Source organism: Nomascus leucogenys, chromosome 13, assembly GCF_006542625.1.
Source record: "Nomascus leucogenys isolate Asia chromosome 13, Asia_NLE_v1, whole genome shotgun sequence".
NCBI lineage: Eukaryota > Metazoa > Chordata > Mammalia > Primates > Hylobatidae > Nomascus > Nomascus leucogenys.
The window spans coordinates 22,933,409-22,954,734 of NC_044393.1; the positions used below are offsets into that span (position 1 = coordinate 22,933,409).

Here is a 21,326-nt window from a genome sequence, read left to right on the forward strand (position 1 = left end):
TTTACAAAGCCAGATGGTGGACATACGGGTGTTCATTACATAATTATCTATTCCTGTATGTTTGAAATATTTCACTAAAAATAAAACCCCTAATGTTTGTATCTTTCTATTTTTTTCTTTTAAATCTAAAAAGAGAATGCTTCTTCCGCTGGCAATATAAAGTTAAAAATTACTCAAGGCACTACCAAACCCCAACCTTTGAAGATCTCACTATTCTGCTGAGTAGGAGACAGCCTAACAGACAACTGAGAACAAGCTCAAGAAATCATTTCTTTTTCGCCTAATGGCACCACTTTTCCAGGCCTTTAATGACTCCTATTGGGATCCCACTGCAGTTCAAGTCAGGCACTTGAGTATAAGGTTCAGAGTCTAACTCCGGGTGACTTTTAGGTTCACTACTATAATCATCATCCAGAAACTTGCACAAATGTCTATTGTGTATAGCAGTTAGCTGGATATTGGCTGGAATAAAATTGACTGGCTCTCTGCTCTTGAGGCGTTCCACCTGGTCTATCTAACAAGGATCTCAGCCCTCAGAGATGCTCCAACAATTAACTCTAATCCTTACCTGTACAAGTACTCAACATGCATTATGTATCTGTCACCTCTCTCCATCCCCATTGCCATCATTTGTCTTAAGTCATCACTGTTTCTTGCCTGGAGTACTGCAACAGCCTCCCACTGATCTCTCTACTTCTTGTTTGTGTCCAATCCAGTCTCCACAGGGCAGCAGTCAGAATGATCAATTATGTAACAAGTTTCCAAAATACAAATCTGGTGTCATTTCCCTCTTTAAATCCCAGGTTGGTGGCTTCCTTTTAAACTTAAAGGCCCTAAAACTAGCCCAAGATCCAATAGCTAGTAACTCTTAGATCTTCTTAGAGTGTATGCTCCTCATGCTCTCCTGTGACATCCACTGCTAAATGTGGCCAGCTTTAAATGCCATGTTAAAGAGACTGAACCCTTAAAGGACTTTGAACAGTGGAGTTGTCTTGAACATAGCTTCACTTCAGCAAGATTTACAGGCATTATATGTAAATCACACCAGTAGATTTACACTGCTGTAAATGCTGCAAAGGAAAAGTACAGGGTGCCATCTGGGAGTATACCAGGGTACCTGATTCGGCCTCTAGGATTCAGGGATGGCCTTTCTGAAGAGGTAACATTTAAGATGAGATTTACAGGATGAACAGGATTGTATCCCTGGAAAGAATAGGAGAATGGGTGTTTCTAATAGAGAAAATAAAGTAGCCTTTTGAAATCCCAGAGGTGAGCAAGAGCTTGGTAGTTCTGAGGGAAGAAAGAGGCAGGAGAGGAAGCTATATAGTGAGGCCAGCCGGATCTTCAGGTACTAATTTAAAAAAAATTTTCTTTACATTGTCCTTTAAATGTTATCTCTTCAGAAAGGCCATCCCTGAACCCCAGATGCTGGATCAGGTACCCTGGTATACTCTCAGATGGCACCCTGTACTTTTCCTTTGCAGCATTTATAACAGTTTATATTTACTGATGTGATTTACATATAATGCCTGTAAAACTTGCTGAAGTAAAGCTATGTTCAAGACACTCCACTGTTCAAAGTCCTTTAAGGGCTCAGTCTCTTTAACGTGGCATTTAAAGCTGGCCACATTTAGCAGTGGATGTCACAAGAAAGCATGCAGAGACTGAAGATCTAAGTTACATTCTAAGAAGATCTAAGTTAGAGTTACTAGCCACTGAATCTTGGGCAAGTTTTTGGGCCTCCCAGAGACTAAATTTACTCATCTGTAAATGGTGGCATTAGTATATGTACGTGCGGTATGCTGATCCAAATGTTAACTTAATGTGCAAATGTTTTTAATAGTAACTCTGTTATTTTGATCATTTTTAAGTTGTGGTAAAATATGCATTGATACAATTTACCACCAGTGACATTTAGTAGTATATCCACAACGTTGTGCAACTGTCACCACTTGATAATTCTTTTTATCACACCTTTTCTCAACCCCTATCCTCAACATACTCTGTATGGAGTATGTTGTATCCATACTCTGTATGGAGTATGAGGATAGGGGTTGAGAAAAAGTATCACACCTTTTCTCAACCCCTATCCTCAACATACCTCCCCTTTGTCCACGACACAGTTCTCCCTTGTTTGAAATACTACTTTTAAGACCCAACCATAACCTACTTTTCTTCATAAAGTTGTTGATCTCTAAGGTACTGCAAATAACTCCTCTGTTTATCTAATGCATTTAACTTTTATCTTTCTTCTAATACAACTGAATTCTTACCTGATTTGTCCACCAGCCCGTAAGTTCCTTGAGGGCTAAAACTATTATTTTTCTGCTTTTGTAGCCATATATACAGCTTTGTGATACTTCAGAAGAGGAATACGTGTTTCTTTAAATGACTAGTCTGCTCAACATGAGGGTTCGCTTTCTGATTTTGTACTTATCTAAACTACGAAAAGTACATTTTATTTTTATTTATTTATTTGAGACAGAGTCTCAGTCTCTTGCCCAGGCTGGAGTGCAGTGGCATGATCTCGGCTCACTGCGACCTCTGCCTCCCAGGTTCAAGCGATTCTCCTGCCTCCGCCTCCCAAGTAGGTGGGATTACAGGCATCCACTACCACGCCCGGCTAATTTTTGTGTTTTTAGTAGAGACAGGGTTTTGCCATGTTGGCCAGGCTGGTCTCGAACTCCTGACCTCAGGTGATCCGCCCATCTCGGCCTCCCAAAGTGCTGAGATTACAGGCTTGAGCCACCACACCCAGCCAGAAAAGTATATTTTATAATTGGAGAAAATATATAAACAGGTATTTTTCATTAGAAAAGTAGTGATATACAAAAGAACACAAGGCTACAAGCCAGAAAATGTACAGTTTAGTCTTGCCTATTCACATAGCCTTTTCAGCTGTGGCTTTCACATTTTAACAGACGTTATAACCTATGAACCAGGATCAAGAAGGTCTTTAGTCCCAGGTCTCCTGCACATAAAACAGTAACAGTCTACATAGAACTAATTCCTTGACTGTGTTTTTGTCTCTGTTAGGTTTATATTTCATAGTATGTTGGAGGGAAGAAGTTCGTGGGACTCTCCAAAGCTGGATATACGTAGCTATCTGGCAAACAAAAACTGATTTCCTCCAAGGCAGTTATCTTCTTGCAATAACACTATCAATAAATAACAATGCATAGATATGTAACATAGTTTTATGATGTGCTTTCACACACATCATTTCATTTGGCCCTGGTGAACCTACCCAGATGAGACTGCAGGAAGCCAGAAGTATGTAAGACACTAGATTTTACAACTTGTTTCAGGATATACAGAAATTACATTCCCTTCTCATAGCCAAGAGAGGTGAGGAAGTAGAAGACATCTGCAGAGGCCAATATACAACCACCATACTTCAACACATTCTGACCACTGGACGTTAAGCAACGTGAAGGCAGGGCCTACGTCTATCCTGTTTACCAGCATAATTCCTAGCACCAAATGTATACTGTGTGTGGCACATTTGGGATTTCAGTAAATATTTGCGAATTAATAAATAAATAAGATTACAATGTGACCAAAAAAATGGAGGCACTGTAGGAAGATCACCATAATGCTAACGATGAAAGTACTTGCCTTCTTTCAATGGGGAGGATTTTTAATTTGTCAAAGTGATTCTAGAGGACGAGAACGTTACATTTCAACAAAAAAAGGTTATCAGCACCATGAACCAGTGCAGCTCTCAACTATCTCCTTACCTTGATTCGTGAACTAGGGTTAAGCATGATGTATTTAATGGAACCTTGGATGTTCTCTGTCCAGGAAACCAGCCAAGTAACCTTGTTATCATGTCGGACCTCTTTCCACTTATGTCCTGGAGGAGGAGAAGGAACCTTGGCATCTCTGGAAATAACAGAGCAAGAGGATAGTGAAATAAGATGTGAGGAATAATTTCATCTTTCATGACCCCAAGGGGACATATCTGCTGAGCATAATTTTCCAAGTTTCCTTCTTAACAGTCAATACAGTAGTCCCACCTTATGCATGGTTTTACTTACCCTCAGTCAACTGTCATCCAAAAATATTCAATACAAAATTCCAGAAATAAACATTTTGTAAGTTTTAAATTGCACATCATTCTGAGGAGCATGATGAAATCTCTTGTAGTCCCACCTGGGACACGTGAACCATATATACAACATACCATGCTGTATACGTCACTTGCCCCTGGGTAACCTAGTAGCTGCCTTAGTTATCAGGTTGACTTTAATGGTTTTACGTTGCTTGTGTTCAAGTAATCCTTCTTTTACTTAATAAAGGCCCCAAAGTGCGAAAGTAGTGATGTTGGCAATTTGGATATGCCAAAGAGAAGCTGCACAGAGTGCTTTAAATGAAAAGGTGAAAATTATCGACTTAATAAAAAAAACCGTATGCTGAAATTGCTAAGATCTAAGGTAAGAATGAATCTTCCATCTGTGAAATTGTAAAGAAGGAAAAAGAAAGTCGTGCTAGTTTTGCTGTTGTGCCTCAGACTGCAAAAGTTATAGCCACTCTGTGATAAGTACTTAATAAGATGGAAAAGGCATTAAATTTAGGGGTGGAAGACATCAACAGAAATGTGTTCCAGGTGACAGCAACTGGGTCGAAGTTTCAGGCATCCACTGGGGGTCTTGGAACATATCACCTGTGGATGAGGGGAGACAACTGTACCTCAAAAACATCTGGAGACCTATGCATGAAATACTGTCCTGCTCTTAAGTATCTCCCTTCCCAAACAGTCCTGTGTAACCTGGGAAATATTCCCAAGTACAATAAAGGACGCCCTCCACCCCCTTTTTGGCCCATAGGATGAAGTGCGAGCTCACTTGCTACAGTTGATGATTATATCCTCGGGCATGATTCGTCTCTTCAGCATGCCCATCTTGGGGTGGTTGCCACGGCCACGGAAAAGCCCAGGAGGCTCTATCTTGAAGTTAGCAATCCTCTCTTTGTGGTTATCCATAATACAGAATCCATATTCTTTCAGTAATTTTTCATTCTCCTCTTTGATTTTCTGGAAGACAGCAAGAAAGTACTCAAAATAGATTCAGATTGCTGTTCTCTACTAATACATTTTTATCTCTTGTGGGAGACTAAGTCAAGGTAGAGAAAAGTCTGAAAATCACTAAAAAATAAATTCAAATAAAGGAAAACCTCTAGTGGTTTTCTCAAACTTAAGTATCATAAAATTCCCCAAAAAGATCTGCCTATAAGGATTGATTTCAACTAGATTCAAAACTGATTCTTGTGTCTTAAAGGATATATGTTTATAAATGTTATTTGGGTGTTTTTGAATGTACTTTAAAAATTCATACTGTTTTACTGAGTACTATCAAAACAGGAAATGGAGAAGAGTCTCTGATAGAGCCTCATAAAAGAATAGCTCAAGCCATTTAATTAAACAGCAGTTAAACAGCTTAAAAACATGGGTTTTTAAGCCCAGACAGATCTGTCAATAATTTTTTTGTAGGTATACAGGTATATATGCTCTATACTATGATCCTTGCTCCAAAAAGGTGGGGGATGGTGGGGGAGATTTTGAGCCTCCTTACCCTCTATTGACTCTTTGCGTTTTATATACTTATTGATTCAGTTTAACTAAGTTGTGCTGCCTTGTGGGTGGGAACAGATTCAGACCTTGCTGGCAGCAGGTGTCCTTGGCAGAGGCTCTGACAAGGGGATGTTTATAAAATCTATCTTTGGATCAATATTCTAAGAACAAAGCTCCAAAGTTATCTTTTAAGTTTCAAAATGCCCCTGAAGTAAATAATATACTAAATTTCACTAACTTGGAATATTGAGGATAAGATTTACCTGAGACACAAAGTCTGATGCAATTAACATTCTTATAGTAATGCATTAATTTTTAAACTAGTGACCAAATAAGTACCATGAAACAATGAGTTATATAAATACAATGGTCTGAATTATATAAACATGCAAGTCCTTTAAAATACTGAAACTACAGGAATTTGAAGTACAAAGAATTCCTTAAAATCTTTAACTTCTGGACTTCCGATTGGAAAAAATGAAATTCTAGCCTGGATTCCTTTAGTTCAGGGGCTGACAACTTTTTCTAGATAGAAAATATTTTAGGCTTGAGTACCACAGTCTCTTTTGCAACTACTCATCTCTGTCATTGTTGCATAAACACAGCCATAGATAATACGTAGACAAGTAGAGGCAGCTGGTTCCAATAAACTTTTTTTTTTTTTTTACAAAAACAGGCAGCCTGTAGAAGAAAAATGACATCCCAGCTGGATACCAGAAAGATCCTTCAGTAATAAGGATGGCCAAGGCTGGAAGATGGAGATGGATGAGCATCACAAGATTCCAGAGTAAAACAGATCAAAGAACAGAGAGGTACATGGCCAATATGATTTCATCTGTCTTAAATCCTTAATATCCAGTAGCCACTGTGGGACAGGTCTGCCCATCCTTAATTACTATATTATTGACTGGAGTTACTGACCGGTTTTTAGGTCACTGAAGCACCAAGGTTCCTATACAGAGCTACTGAGCAAAGTACTTGTTCACAATTTTCAGTCTAACTAAAACCTTTAAGAAAACTTAGACTTTGAGAATTCTAAGTCTTTAGCACAGAATGATGTGAAATTACTGATGTTAATGTTGTGTCATAAGAACCAAGAAGAAAATTAAATGAACCAATCACAATTCCAAAATTCTCCAGAGGTTTAATAAATTCTGTAGTACCAGTTTCTCTTCCTTGCTCATCTGTTTCCGAGCTTCCGTCTGGGCTTTGAAATACTGGCTCATCTGGGTAAAATCACATTTGCTTAGGTTGGTGATAATATTCTTCTCTTCATTAGTCATTTCCTAGCCAAAAGAAAATGGGGAGATGAAAGAAAAACAACAAAAATACACTAATAAGTCCTTGGGTTTCTTTGCAAATACACCCAAGCACCATTTTTTCAGTCAAAAGGTTTCTGGAAGTAGCCAATCTCAATTAATGAATTTTGAAAAAACAAAAAAACACAGTTGTATTACTTTATTATAAAATATGTACTTACTAATATTAAAATGTTTTAAAATGACTTCTCATGGAAAAAAATGAACTCTTATGTGGTTTCTAAGACTCCGTGGCACGCAGTCCCCAGGCGTAATGAATACGAGTTTGAAATCCCATACTGATTCTCTCTCGGAAATATTACCCCTATTCTATTCATTTATTAAGTCTGCTTTTTCAGAGCTAGTTCAGGAAGTAAACTTTACTGCTGCCTCTGTCCACATTATCCAAATTGAGAATAATGAGATTTTAAAAAATCACCTAGGCAAATATAGTGTATGTGGTTTCAAGAGTAGAAAGTACCTACAACAAATAAGCAAGAATTAACAGGGAGTGTTATATCAGATTAACATTTCTCTTTGCAACAGCAGACACGGGGCAGTCCTGCAGAGACAAACTTTCCGGTGCGCAACTGGAGTTGAGGTTTTCTGTTTGGCCTAATCTGATAACCCCCCACCTGCCATCACATGAGAGCCGATAGCAAAGATATACAAGTATTCTTGTTGGACAGAAACCCTACATAATATAGTAAATGAAGACAAAAAATGCGCAAGTTTAAATACAACAAAATCCATAAAACTCAAATTTTACATCAGGAAATGTTTTGCAAAATGATAATTTATTACTTAGTACTTGATTGTTTTGCAAGGTACTAGGATATTAACACATGGGCTACAGTACCTTTCTCCAGTCTTTAAAGAAATTTTTCCTAAATATTTCCTTAGTAGTATATTCATGGTCGAGCATTTTTGCAAAGAATGTAGCTACTTCCTCTGCTTTGGGGCTCAGCTTCATGACTTTACCTAGAGAAAAAAGCGGTTCCAAAAAGTGAGGTATAGTATTCATGATCTAAGTATAAATACCCAGGGCTAGCGAATTCTCTTTAATAATGGTTTGCCTTCTCATGGTATATAAAGGTCTGGTGACACATAGTAGCAACAACAACAAAGACAACATACTGATTTATATCTACTTGTACAAATTCTCCTTCTTTTTAGCATATATTTACCTGGGTCATTCTCTGGAGACTATGCCAGTTAATTGTTCCCAGGTGCCTGCTCAGGACAGGGATGACCTGGGGGAGGCCCAGTCACTCTTCCTTTTCCTTTCAGCAAGCAGGGTCCTTTACACCTCTTCAATGGTTTTTAAAAATCAAATCCTCAGAGGGACTCCTGCCACTGCTAAGCTAAGCAGCCTCTGTTCAAGAAGGGGAGGAAGGGATAGGGCAGGGAGTGGAAGAAAGGAATTGTGGGGAAAAGAAATAGGCATCTTTCTTCTTCAAAGTTAGGTGGGTGGAATATGAATAAAAAAATATATATCCATACTAGGCAAGCCCAGATTTCCCATATGAAAAGCCTAATAAGACCTTCTTCTAGAACCTTGCTATTCAACAAGTGGTTCACAGACCAGCAGCATTGGCATCATATGGGAGTTTAGAAATGCAGAATCCCAGGCCCCCTCCTAGACCTACTGAATCCTATACAGAAATTGCATTTTTAACGAGACTTGGATGCACACTAGAGTTTGCAACGCACTGCTCTGGAACATGGGTACCATGATGCTGCCTCTTTCAGGGAACCAGGATGCATCCACAGCACAAGGGATGACTGGGGTTCCTGGTGTATCCAATTGTTTATGTAAAAGCTGTCTAAAGGGGCTGGGAGCAGTGGCTCATGCCTGTAATCCCAGCACTTTCGGAGGCTGAGGCAGGCAGATCACTTGAGGTTAGGAGTTCCAGATCAGCCTGGCCAACATGGCGAAACCCCATCTCTACTAAAAATATAAAAAATTAGCCGGGCGTGGTGGTGGGAGCCTGTAACTCCAGCTACTCAGGAGGCTGAGACATGAGAATCGCTTGAACCCAGGAGGCAGGGGTTGCAGTGAGCCAAGATCGCACCACTGCACTTCAGCCTGGGCAACAGACCGAGACTCTGTCTCAAATAAACAAAAAGCTGTCTAAAGGAACTCAGATGTTTCACAATGAAAGCTACTAACTGGTGAAGAAAATCTGAATAGGGCCTACGGGTTTTATGCACCTGATTTAGTTAATAAAGCAATGAAAGAAAAGTACTTGGGACTTTAATCCACTTTTCAAACAGAATGCTTTTGACAGTACTCTTAGCGCCAATTTCCATTCTTTCTTAAAAATCCAACTTTACAACGTCACCTGGAACCAATCCATGCTATACTAAGGGCATTTGGCTATACTTAAAATGAGGTTAACTATAATTCCACCACCTTACTATTACACAGGTATTAATAATTTACCAAGGGTGCCCACATTCTTTATAGAAAACTAAAATTTAACCAGAAATCCATTTATTTCGAAACTCAGAAGACATCTTATCTCATAATGATATGCCATCTGACTGCAGGGGTGTAGAGAACTGTAGCACAAAATTGAAACGATTATAATAGAAAGAACCCACTTTGGACGCCATTAACTTAAAAGGCCAACAGGTGGCGCAGCTGCCCCCATCAACCCCCAAGCTTCTGCTTTGGAAGAAAGACACTTCGGGGAAGATAGGCCTGTGTATTAAGATTCCCTGAACTTCTTTAGAAAACTGTAACATGTTTCCGATATAAAGGAAAACATTAAGTCACTAGGAATAAAATAAATGAAATAAAATGGCAAGAAAAAAATGTAAACTGTTTTCAAGTATGTTTGGTATAAAATAAATGTTAATACCATTTTTAAAAAAAATGTGGCTGAGCATGGTGGTTCACAACTGTAATCCCAGCACTTTAGGAGGCGGTGCAAGGATCACTTCAGGTCAGGAGTTCCAGACCAGCTTGACCAACATGGTAAAACCCTGTCTCTATTAAAAATACAAAAATTAGATGTGGTGGCACGTGCCTGTAATTTCAGCTACTTGGGAGGCTGAGGCACGAGAACTGTTTGAACCTTGGAGGTGGAGGCTGCAGTGAGCCAAGATTGTGCCACTGCACTCCAGCCTGGGTGACAGAGTGTGACTCTGTCTCAAATAAATAAACGTAAAAATAAATTTTAAAAAATGAGACTTTGGGCTGTTTTACTGAATTCTGTCCTAATAGAGGGAGAAGCAACTGTGACTCCTCCTATTTTAGATGAGCTGTCAAAAGATGAAATGACGGCTCCCTGCAGCAAAGTAGTGGGAGGATGACTGGAAGGTTCCTGGCAATGTTAACACTTTGTGAAAAAGGCTGAGCTCCAGGAAAAGGAAACTGCTGAGTCAAAGCTGTAAACTGAAGGTCCTTAGAAGACGCAGTAATTCACTGCTTCAGCTAGCCCATGCCCCACCTCCCTGGCAAGTTCTAAAGGAGTCTAAGAATTCTCCTCCCCAGAGAGTAGGCAGCACTTACTGTATCAGTTTGAAGTAAAGTCAAATATGACTTCTTGACTTACTGCAGAGTAAGAGTTCACACAATCAAAGAGAAGAAATCCCAGCGGAGGACCAACTGAGAAAATGCTGGAGCCCTAAAGCAGGATCCTATAAAGGAGGACTGGGCAAGAATGGGAGGAAAGGACTATGGCAACCTGTGAACTAGACCAGGCCTCTGCTTCCTATCTTGAAGAGAAACCACAGGACTAGGGAATCTAGCTTTCCCTCTCATCGCTTTGAACCTCAAAGTGAGACTTTACCAGCTGAGCATCCTAAAGCTCCTGGTAAGTCCAGACCAGGGCTACGGAATACCTACGCTTTAAGATGGTGCTCTTCAAGGTCCTAGGCCCTTTCTCTTAATTAGGAGTTTTGGCTTTGAGTTATACTTAAGAGTCTCCAGGAATGACCAGTGTGAGGGCTGAAAGAACTGTCTTAGACTCTCTGGTCAACAGGTCAAAATGTTTACGTAATATAAGTATTTGCCTCTGAGATTATGGAGTCCTGTTAGGCTGCAAACTCCCCAAGATCAGGGTCTAAGTCAGTAGTACTATCCACTGCTGGGTCTTGGTGTCTGAACACAAATACATTCAATAAATATGTTGTTTTATTTATTTATTATTTTTTGAGACAGGGTCTCACTCTCACACAGGCTGGAGGGGAGTGGCACGATCTGGGCTCACTGCAACCTCTGCCTCCTGGACTCAAGTGATCTCCCACCTTAGCCTCCCGAGTAGCTGGGACTACAGGCGTGCACCACCACACTTGGCTAATAAATATGTCATTTTAAAAAACAAATTTCAGGCCGGGTGCAGTGGCTCACGCCTGTAATCCCAGCACTTTGGGAGGCCAAGACGGGTGGATCACGAGGTCAGGAGATCGAGACCATCCTGGCTAACACGGTGAAACCCGTCTCTAATAAAAATACAAAAAATTAGCCGGGCGCGGTGGCAGGTGCCTGTAGTCCCAGCTACTCGGGAGGCTGAGGCAGGAGAATGGCGTGAACCCGGGAGGCGGAGCTTGCAGTGAGCCGAGGTCGCGCCACTGCACTTTCCTCAGTTGCAGACCCAGCCCTTTAGTGTAAACTACTACCTAGGCCTACAAGCACTGGTGGACCTAAGGCCACTACTGGTGGGAAGAGGGATGCACCAGAATGCCTGAGTGTTCACCACTGATGCTTTTCAGCAGTTATCCTGCCCAGCGTTTCTCAAAGTTTGGTCAGCAGACCACTTGGTTCAGAAGTACTCAATCCCACCCCAGAACTTTTTCTTTTCAGTGGGGGCAGTGGGATGGGTGAGAAGAAAACAGTGAGGGGTTGAGGGTGGGAAAAATGGTGGAAAAATGGGGTGGTGAAATAACAGTGGCCAAAAGATGGTGGCAAGACAAGTGGAGGTGGAAGAGGAATGCTGGGGAAAGGAGAAGGGGGACTGTGGGGAAAGGGGACAGAAGAGGGAAGGATGGTTGGGAAAGGGGAAAGAAGAAGAGGGACGGTGGGGAAAGGGAAAAGAAGCCCACCCCACAACTGTTAAACGGGCTCAGATCCACTCTGGTGAGTCATAAGCACATAAGGGTATGAGGAACAATGCTCTAACCATTTCTGGATAAAACTCATGGAATGAAGAAAATCAGTTATTACCGTCTACATACTGCTACACTGCCAACAGGAGGCGTGTCAAAGGCTACCCTGAAATCCTTCAACCCAAGGATAGAAATACCAACGACAGATAAGAGACAATTCTGAGGGTTCTAAGAGACCCAGGCAGGGCATTTCTTTAAAGCAGCTCATCAGACTTGATTGCACATATATCAAAGGCATAGTGTTATGCTACATAGAATAGGTGACAGATGCCTACCAGCCCTATCTAGAGATTGATGGCAGACTATTAATCCTCAACCATATATTAGTACTGTTTCTAGTGATGAGCAGCTTGTCCGATTGCATTGTTATATTGCTAACATAAAGTACTACCATTCAAGTGAGGCTTTTCTAATAACTCTTGCAAAGAGTCGCTCCCTAGAAATGAAGTTCAGATCAAAACCTCCAGCTTGTGGACCACATACTGTGAGCCATGCTGACAAACCTTTTTTGGACTATGTAGGGAAGACATGAATAGCCCCTTTTTCATGGCACTTTTTCAGCAGCAAATGGGCCTTTAAGAGTTAACACCTGATGCTCCTTCCTCAAAATTGCATGGCAATAAAACAAAATGAAATAAAAAGGATTATCTATTATATAGGATCCTTTCTCGTTTTCTATCCCTAAATAGAAGCAGATTTCTTTTCTTGGCCAAGAATCAAGAACCTTGAAACAACTCACCATCATAATAAAACTTGACACTCTCTGGAAGAGGCTCATATGGTGGGGCAAATACTGGACCTTTATGTTCTAGGAATTTCCACTTGATGCCTTCAGGATAGCGCTCTTCTTCCCACCTTTAAAAGACAAAGCACAGCCTCATTTAGTGATCACCTTGTCTAACATGGGGATCATCACTGATTAAATGCCAAATAATTATCCGCTCAACTGATTAGTGCTCTGGAATGACTTCTGGGCCTCACATTCAAGGCCTGGATCAAAAGAACCAGTGTCTCTCATTTTGAAAAAGCCAACACTCACAAGTAAGATGAAATACCATGGTGAATAAAGGAAAATACATTTCAACAGCTCAGTTCAAGAATACTGGACAGAAGAGATCAACAATGAAGGAGCTCAGCAACAAGTGAGGGACTTGAAAATGTAAACAGTTGTTTCACCACAATGGCATATATGACAGAGGGATTGTTTACATTGTTCATAAGTAGGAAAAGGCCTCCTCAGAGTGGTGATGTCAGATGGAAGGTAGAGGGGAAAACAACCCTGTGAGAAAGGACATAAAGCAAGAAGACTAGGAAATGATAGCTTAACTGGGGCATGGGGCATGTTGAGTTTAAGGTACTTATGGATTACCTGGAACTATCTAGCAAACACTGATAAGTGAATCTAAAGCTCAGTGGGAACAACTTTTTGAAAATGTATTTTTAAAATGGTCGAACATAAGAAAAAAATGAGTAATACAATAAACACCATATACGCCTGTAATCCCAGCACTTTGGGAGGCCGAGGCGGGCGGATCACAAGGTCAGGAGGTTGATACCAGCCTGGGCAATGTGGTGAAACTCCGTCTCTACTAAAAATACAAAAACTAGCCGGCCATGGTGGCGCGCACCTGTAGTCCCAGCTGCTCAGGAGGCTGAGGCACGAGAATTGCTTGAACCCAGGAGGCGGAAGTTGCAGTGAGCCAAGATTGTGCCACTGCACTCCAGCCTGGGCAACAGAGTGAGACTCCATCTCAAAAAAGAGAAAAAAAAAAGGTTAATAATTTGCTACATTTCCTATTTTGGCTGAACCATTTTCAAAGTTAGTTGCAGATTTGATACTCCACCACTAAATATTTCAGCAAGTATCTCTACAAAAATAATATTCTTCCACATAACCACAAAACTATTATCACATCTAACAAAATAATCTCCTAGTATAATTCTAATTCCCAATCCATATTAAAAACTTTTTCCTATTTTATCTAAATTTATTTTATAGACCAGGATCCAACTCAGGCTCACAAACTGCAACTGGCTGATATACCTCAAGTTTCTTTTACTCGAATAGATAACTTACTACCCTCATATTTACTTTCCAAGTCCAATATTTTATTATTTTATTTTATTATCAATCATTCAGCCATGGAACAAGTCCAATATTTTAAACAAAGTTCGGAAACATCAAATAAAAATTACATGTATCAAACCATATTGTAACAATGGTATTACTATAAAACCAAAGTCAACGTATATGGTCAAATGATTTACAACAAGGATGCTTAAGACCATTCAATGGAGAAAGAACAGTCTTTTCAACAATAGTGTTGGCAAAATAATCAAACTGGGTCTTTACATTATATACAAAAATTAATTCAAAATGGATCAAAGACCTAAATATAAGAGCAAAAATACAAAACTCTTAGAAGACAACATAGGGGAAAAGCTTCACAATACTGGATTTGACAGTGATTTATTGGATATGACACGTAAAACACAGGTAACAAAAAGAATAAATGAATTGCAGCTAGGCAGAGTACCTCACACCTGTAATCCCCGCACTTTGGGTGGCTGGGGCGGGCAGATCACTTGAGGACAAGAGTTTGAGACCAGCCTGGCCAACATGGCGAGACCCCCGTCTCTACTAAAAATACAAAAATTATCCAGGCATGGGGGCACACGCCTGTAATCCCAGCTACTCAGGAGACTGAGACACAAGAATCGTTTGAACCTGGAAGGTGAAGGTTGCAGTGAGCCGAGATCACGCGACTGCACTCCAGCCTGGGCAACAGAGAGACACTCTGTCTCAATAAATAAATAAACTGAACTTCACTGAACTTAAAAACTTCTGTGCATCAAAGGACACTTCAAGAGAGTGAAAGACAACTCACAGAATTAGAGAAAATATTTGTAAATCATGTATCTGATAAAGGGTTAACATACAAAATATATAAAGAGCTCCTATATCTCAATAAACAACCCAATTAAAAAAATGGGCAAAGTCTCAGTCTTAAGGGGCTGGGTGCAGTGGCTCAAGCCTGTAATCCCAATACTTTGGGAGGTCAAGGTGGGCGGAGGGATCACTTGAGGTCAGGAGTTCGAGACCAGCCTGGCCAACATGGCAAAACTCTGTATCTATTAAAAATTCAAAAAATTAGCCAGGCGTGGTGGTGCATGCCTGTAATCTCAGCTACTCAGGAGGTTGAGGCATGAGAATCACTTGAACCTGGGAGGCAGAGGTTGCACTGAGCCAAGATTGCGCCACTGCACTCCAGCCTGGGCAACAGAGCAAGACTCCATCTCAAAAAAAAAAAAAAAAAAAAAAAACAGCGTGGGGGTGGGGCAAAGAACTTGAATGGTCATTTTCCTAAAGAAGATATACAAGTGGCCAATAAGCACCTGAAAAAATACTCAACGTCACTAATCATTAGGAAAATATCAATCAAAACCACAATGAGATACCACTCATACTCAGAAGGATGGCAATAAAACAAAAAATAACAAGTGTTGGTGAAGGTGTAGGGAAGCTAGCACCCTTGTGTGGTCCTGGTAGGAACGTAAAAAGGTGCAGCCAATGTGGAAAAGATAGTACAGCAGTTCCTCAAAAAGTTAAGCATAGAAATGCCACATGACCCAGCAATTCCATTCCCAGGAATATACCCAATATTCAAACAAATATTTGTACACAAATGTTCACAGCAGCACTATCTGCAACAGCCAAAGGCAGAAATAACCCGTGTCCATCAAAAGATGAATGAATAAACAAAATGCAGGACAAACAATGGAATATTATTTAGCCTTTAAAAGTCAGAAAATTCTGAAACATGCTACAATATGGACGAGCGTTGACATTCTGTTCAGTGAAATAGGTCAGTCACAAAGGACAAATACTGTATGACTATTAATACAAGGTACCTAGAGTAGTCAAATTCATAGAGACAGAAAGTAGAATGGTGTTTACCAAGAACTGGGGGAATAGGCTGGGCACGGTGGCTCACGCTTGTAATCCCAGCACTTTGGGAGGCCAAGGCAGGCAGATCACCTGAGGTCAGGAGTTTTGAGACCAGCCTGGCCAACATGGCGAAACCCCGTCTCTACCAAAAATATAAAAAATTAGCCGGGAATGGTGGTGGGAGCCTGTAATCCCAGCTACTTGGGAGGCTGAGGCAGGAGAATTACTTGAACCCAGGAGGCGAAGCTTGCAGTGAACTGAGATCGCACCACTGCACTCTAACCTGGGCGACAGAGCGAGACTCTGTCTCAAAAAAAAAAAAGAACTGGGGCAACAGAGAAGTGGTGAATTGTTAATAACTACAGAGTTTTGGTTTTGCAAGATGTAGAGTTCTGGAGATGGTGATGGTGTACAACAATATGAATGTACTTAATGCCACTGAATTGTACACTTAAAAATGGTTAAGATGATACATGTTATGTCATATGTATTTTACACAATTTAAACAAAAATATTTAACAGAATCTTAGACCTCAAAGGAACATTAAAGATCTTCTATAATTAACCTACCACTTTTTCAGATATGAAGTTGGCAGAGTCATTGATATATTAATAGAAAGATCTCAATGCAGGAAACCACCCAATCGTAGAGTCTTATTACTCTCCAAATAGAGAAAATATACATATATGTAGGTGTATGAGAACATCTGCAAGAAGCCTATCTGTAGCAGTCACAGAGTAACTATGAGGAGATTCAGAAGGTCACCCTTACCCTTATCCTGGGACTTTGGCACCATTCTTCTCATCGACTACAGTGTTTTTATTTATTTTTTTTGAGACAGAGTCTCGCTCTGTCGCCCAGGCTGGAGTGCAGTCGCGCGATCTCCGCTCACTGCAAGCTCCGCCTCCAGGGTTCACACCATTCTCACGCCTCAGCCTCCTGAGTACCTGGGACTACAGGTGCCTGCCATCACGCCCAGCTAATTTTGTTTTTGTATTTTTAGCAGAGACAGTTTAGACACCATGTTAGCCAGGATGGTCTCGATCTACTGACCTCGTGATCTGCTCGCTTCAGCCTTTCCAAAGTGCTGGGATTACAGGCGTGAGTCACCACGCCTGGCCCTACAGTGTTTTTAAATCAAGACTCCGAACTGTTTTTACAATTCTTATTTCAACATGTGTATCTTGAAGACCCACAGCAACTTCTTTACCATTTAAGCAAATTAAGAGATTCAGCAAATCACAACACTAAACTTCAGTTTAAACAGAAAGACAGAATATCTGTTTCAGTAAGCTCACGTGACTGGGTTGACAGCTATTATTATGAAATAATAATAAAAGCAAACAGTTCTGTCCTTTTAGCCTCCCCATGAATGCATATATCCTCTCCCCTAATTTAAAAACAAATAAACAAACAAAAACATGTACTTAGACATCAAAATGGCTTCCCTTTGGCAGCTTGACTTGAATAATCAAGTATCAATTTAATAATAAAATTTGCCTGAAAGGGGAAAGGTGGAAAAGTGCTAGAAATATAAAGACAGGAAAGTAAACTCCACGTGCTGTCTGATATCAAGTTCCCTTGCAGTTAACAAGCACTTCACAGTATGCTATAAAACTCATATTTAATTTTTTTAAATTTAGAAATAAACGTCAGATGCTATAGCTTCTGAATGTTAATCCTTGAAATTTAAGGGCAGTTTTTCTGGTTTGAGCAAAATGTCAATAATCCATATTCCATAAATTTCTTATCACTATCACTGACCATATATTTATGAGTCCTGGTCTTGCAACACTAATTCCTTACAACATTATAGTCCTGACTCTTCACAGCATTTTACCTTTGCTAAGAGATTCAAAACTCCATTTAAAGTCACACCTAACACCTGCAATAAACTTGCCAGGTTCTAATTCTTTATGAAGAATCATCTGTTGAGAATTAACTTGCAACTTATATTCCCACAGGTCAGCCCTGACACAAAAGTGTACTTAATTAACCCAACAGTGCTGAAACCCTGTTCAGCTACAATGGCCAACAGTTAAAACTCAGGACATCTGGGATAAACAGGATTTCATGTATGAACCCAAGCACACTGCCACCACTTATAACAATCTTTCTATGGCGATAATGTGATATAGCAAAGAAACCCTGAGGGACCTGGACCTTTTCCAACTGAACAATTACCAAAGGAGGGAGATAAAGATCAGAGTAAGTGGTTTTTTCTGGTAAAGACAAACAGGTTTGCGGACTTAGAGGGAAGCAAAAGATCTGCAAATTTGTCAAGCTTGTAAAGTGTGTACTTCTTTTAGTGAGATAGCATAAGGAATAGTAAAAATAAGAGTATCTGCCATTTAAGTCCCCGACTAGGTCATCAGTACCAGTCACCGAGGACTGGATAACTGACTTCAGAGTACGATACACAGCCTCTAGCTATCAGTTAAGAGGCTCTTCATTCCTATTCTCAACTCCAAAAACTCAGTGTGCCATTCAAGCACTGTGCTTGAAAAGAATGTGCAAGGTTTAACCATCACACCTGAGAAATGCATGTGTTAGAAGCTGTAGCAAAGCCTGCTCATTCCTCAAAAAGCAACTTTTAGTTAAAGACTAGCCAGTTCCCCTTTAACCCAAAATAAGAATAAAAACCAAAAGTCATGGTCTGCCAGAGTGAATGTGTGGCAACACTGATAAGGATTTCAACCACAAAAGCAAAATTAGGCTCCTAAACCCCTCAAGGGCACCTAATTCTACACATACAAGGCCGGACCCAGTGCACTTGCCTGGATCCCGAAAAGAGCCAAAGCTCCCAAGTAAAGGGCAGACAGCAGGGAGCTCCTGATAAGGAAATGTATTTGTTCATTTATCAAGCATTTATTGAATACCTACCACAGAACCCTGACTGATGAATTACTAACCTACCATTCTCTTAACTCCCAATAATAACCCCTAATTTACACAATCACTTTATTTCTAGAAATCATTTTCTTAAAGGTCAAGATCACTGAAAATGTATTAGTTCTAAAGAAAAGTGAAATAAAAACGAGGAAAATAAACCCATGTGGGTTTTTCTGTTTTGTTTTGTTTTTGAGACAGAGACTTGCTTTGTTGCCCAGGCTGGAGTGCAGTGGTGCAATCTCAGCTCACTGCAACCTCCACCTCCCGGGTTCAAGCAATTTTCCTGCCTCAGCTTCCTAAGTAGCTGGGACTACAGGTATCCGCCACCATGCCCGGCTAACTTTTGTATTTTTAGCAGAGATGAGGTTTCGCCATGTTGGCCAGGCTGGTCTCGAACTCCTGACCTTGTGATCCACCCACCTCGGCCTCCCAAAGTGCTGGGATTAGGCATGGGCCACCGTGCCCAGCTTTTTTTTTTTTTTTTTTTTTAATTCTTTTTTTGAGAGACGGAGTCTCGCTCTGTTGCTCAGGCTGGAGTGCGGTGGCACGATCTCAGCTCACTGCAACCTCCGCCTCCCAGATGCAAGTGATTCTCCTGCCTCAGCTTCCCAAGTAGCTGGGACTACAGCTGTGCGCCACCACACCCAGCTAATTTTTGTATTTTTAGCAGAGATGAGGTTTCGCCATGTTGGCCAGGTTGGTCTCGAACTCCTGACCTCAGGTGATCCACCAGCCTTGGCCTCCCAAAGTGCTGGGATTACAGATATGAGCCACCGCACCTGGCCTCCTTTTACTTTCTGACTCCGACCTCTGGAAAGAGGCAGGGTTGCTCTGCTCTGTGATATTCCTTTTCTATACTTCCCATTTAATCCCACGATGCCATAGCAACATGCCAATCACACAGCTGTCACCGTGTGGCCACATTTCTGCCACTGTGGCTCTCCTTCTCTCTGCCACCTTCCTGGTCAGTGCTCTTTCTCCCTTTCCTCAGAGGTGCTGTGGACATCAAAGTTCTAAATTACAAAAGCCATAAAGGCACATAAACAGGTTTGGAAGGCTATACACCAAATTATGAACAGTGATTACCTCAAAGCTGGAAAGGAAAATGAGAATGGGAGAAGAGAGGTAAAGGTGACTTTGATTTTTATTCTAACTATTAAATCTCTCAATCATTTGAGTTTTTTCATCATAAACACAAAATCATGTACTGCTGGTATAGTTAGTTAAACAGAACATGTTAACAGAAATAAGTATTTTTTAAAAACGTTTATTTCAAGATTCTAAACAGCAAAAGTAGAAAAGTTCTCCACCTAAATACACTTCTCAAGAGCAACCAGCTATGACTAAACTGTCCTTCATAAAGACTGAATTTTCACTCCTACAGGAAGGCGAATGCTTGTTTTCTTATATTTGCAACTCTAGATATTTTCACTTACTTATTAATCTTTCCCAATCTGAGAGGCATTAAACAAAAAGATTTATCATTTTTTTTTGCATCTTTGATTACTTATGAAGTTGATCACATTTTTAGATGTTTATTAACCATTTATTTTACTAAACTGCCTATTCCTCACATTCTGATTAGATCATTCCTTTCATATTTGTTTTAAAAGAGCTTTTTTTATATTAGGAATATCAGCCCTTTGCATTGCAAATATTTTGCCTTGGGTTTTTTTTTTTAAATGGCATGAAGTCGTCCATCTGCCATCAATTGAACTTTCATGTATCAAATGTAAAACACCTTTCCTTATGGCTCTGGTTATGTCTTGCTTCAAAGGATCTTCACTACTGCACAATTATAAAAATATTCACCCATGTTTTCTTGTTGAGGTTTCTTCTGTTGTTGAACAGGCAGTTCTCCCAACACGACTTACATAATAATCTATCCTTTCCCTATGGTTTTAAATGCATCTGTACTCTCTTCGTATGCTAAATTCCCACCTATACATAGGTCTGCTTCTACAGTCCATTCTGTTCACAGTGGTGGAAACCAGTTGGAGTTCCAGTAGATTTAGAACCAGTTAATGATTACACTAGAAGTTGGAAAACTTACTTCAGAATGTTACTCTAGAGCAATTAAGTATTTTCCCCCAAATATCAGGATATTAATTTTAATAACTCAATACTCTTGCTTCGTAAGGATATGCAATAAAAGAGGTGGCATTTTAACCCAGTGCTGAGATGTTACCATTTCCACTTCTGTTCCTCTTCTTTCTTCGGCTTCTTTTTCTTGTTATCTGGCTCAGGAACTTTTTTATCTTTATCTTTATTCTTGGGTTTTTTCAGTTTACCATCCTACAAAGAAACATGGTGAGAAAGTACTTAAATAAGGACTGATCACACTTCTGGAGGCAGTTTTTGGGAGCCATGAGGAAGAAAAATTGTAATCATAGAGTATTAGAACTAAAGAAGATCTTAGCACTCCTCTCATTTGACAGATGAATAACAATGTACTGGTGCTCTGTTCTAGAGCAGTATTTCCTAAAATTTCCTGACAAA

At 40.2% G+C, this 21,326-nt stretch overlaps 1 protein-coding gene and 1 long non-coding RNA gene across 3 annotated transcripts in view; one reads left to right on the forward strand and one right to left on the reverse strand.

The window, feature by feature from the left end:
- TOP1 (DNA topoisomerase I) overlaps positions 1-21,326 on the reverse strand; it is a 93,653-nt gene that overhangs the window by 19,390 nt on the left and 52,937 nt on the right. Inside the window, exons 8-13 of one of the 2 annotated variants that reach the window (XM_003253580.3) lie at positions 21,016-21,122; positions 12,725-12,840; positions 7,730-7,851; positions 6,736-6,858; positions 4,848-5,035; positions 3,741-3,885 (exon numbers count right to left, since the gene is read on the reverse strand). In XM_003253580.3, coding sequence (XP_003253628.1) covers positions 3,741-3,885; positions 4,848-5,035; positions 6,736-6,858; positions 7,730-7,851; positions 12,725-12,840; positions 21,016-21,122 — 801 coding nt within the window. Of the gene's footprint in view, positions 1-3,740; positions 3,886-4,847; positions 5,036-6,735; positions 6,859-7,729; positions 7,852-8,057; positions 8,761-12,724; positions 12,841-21,015; positions 21,123-21,326 lie in introns of those variants that run through there. The other variant, XM_030826070.1, reaches the window with a different exon arrangement.
- Positions 3,897-6,737, forward strand: LOC105740710. The gene is made up of 2 exons (XR_004033016.1): positions 3,897-4,436; positions 6,249-6,737. It is a non-coding gene; the product is annotated as an uncharacterized LOC105740710 (long non-coding RNA).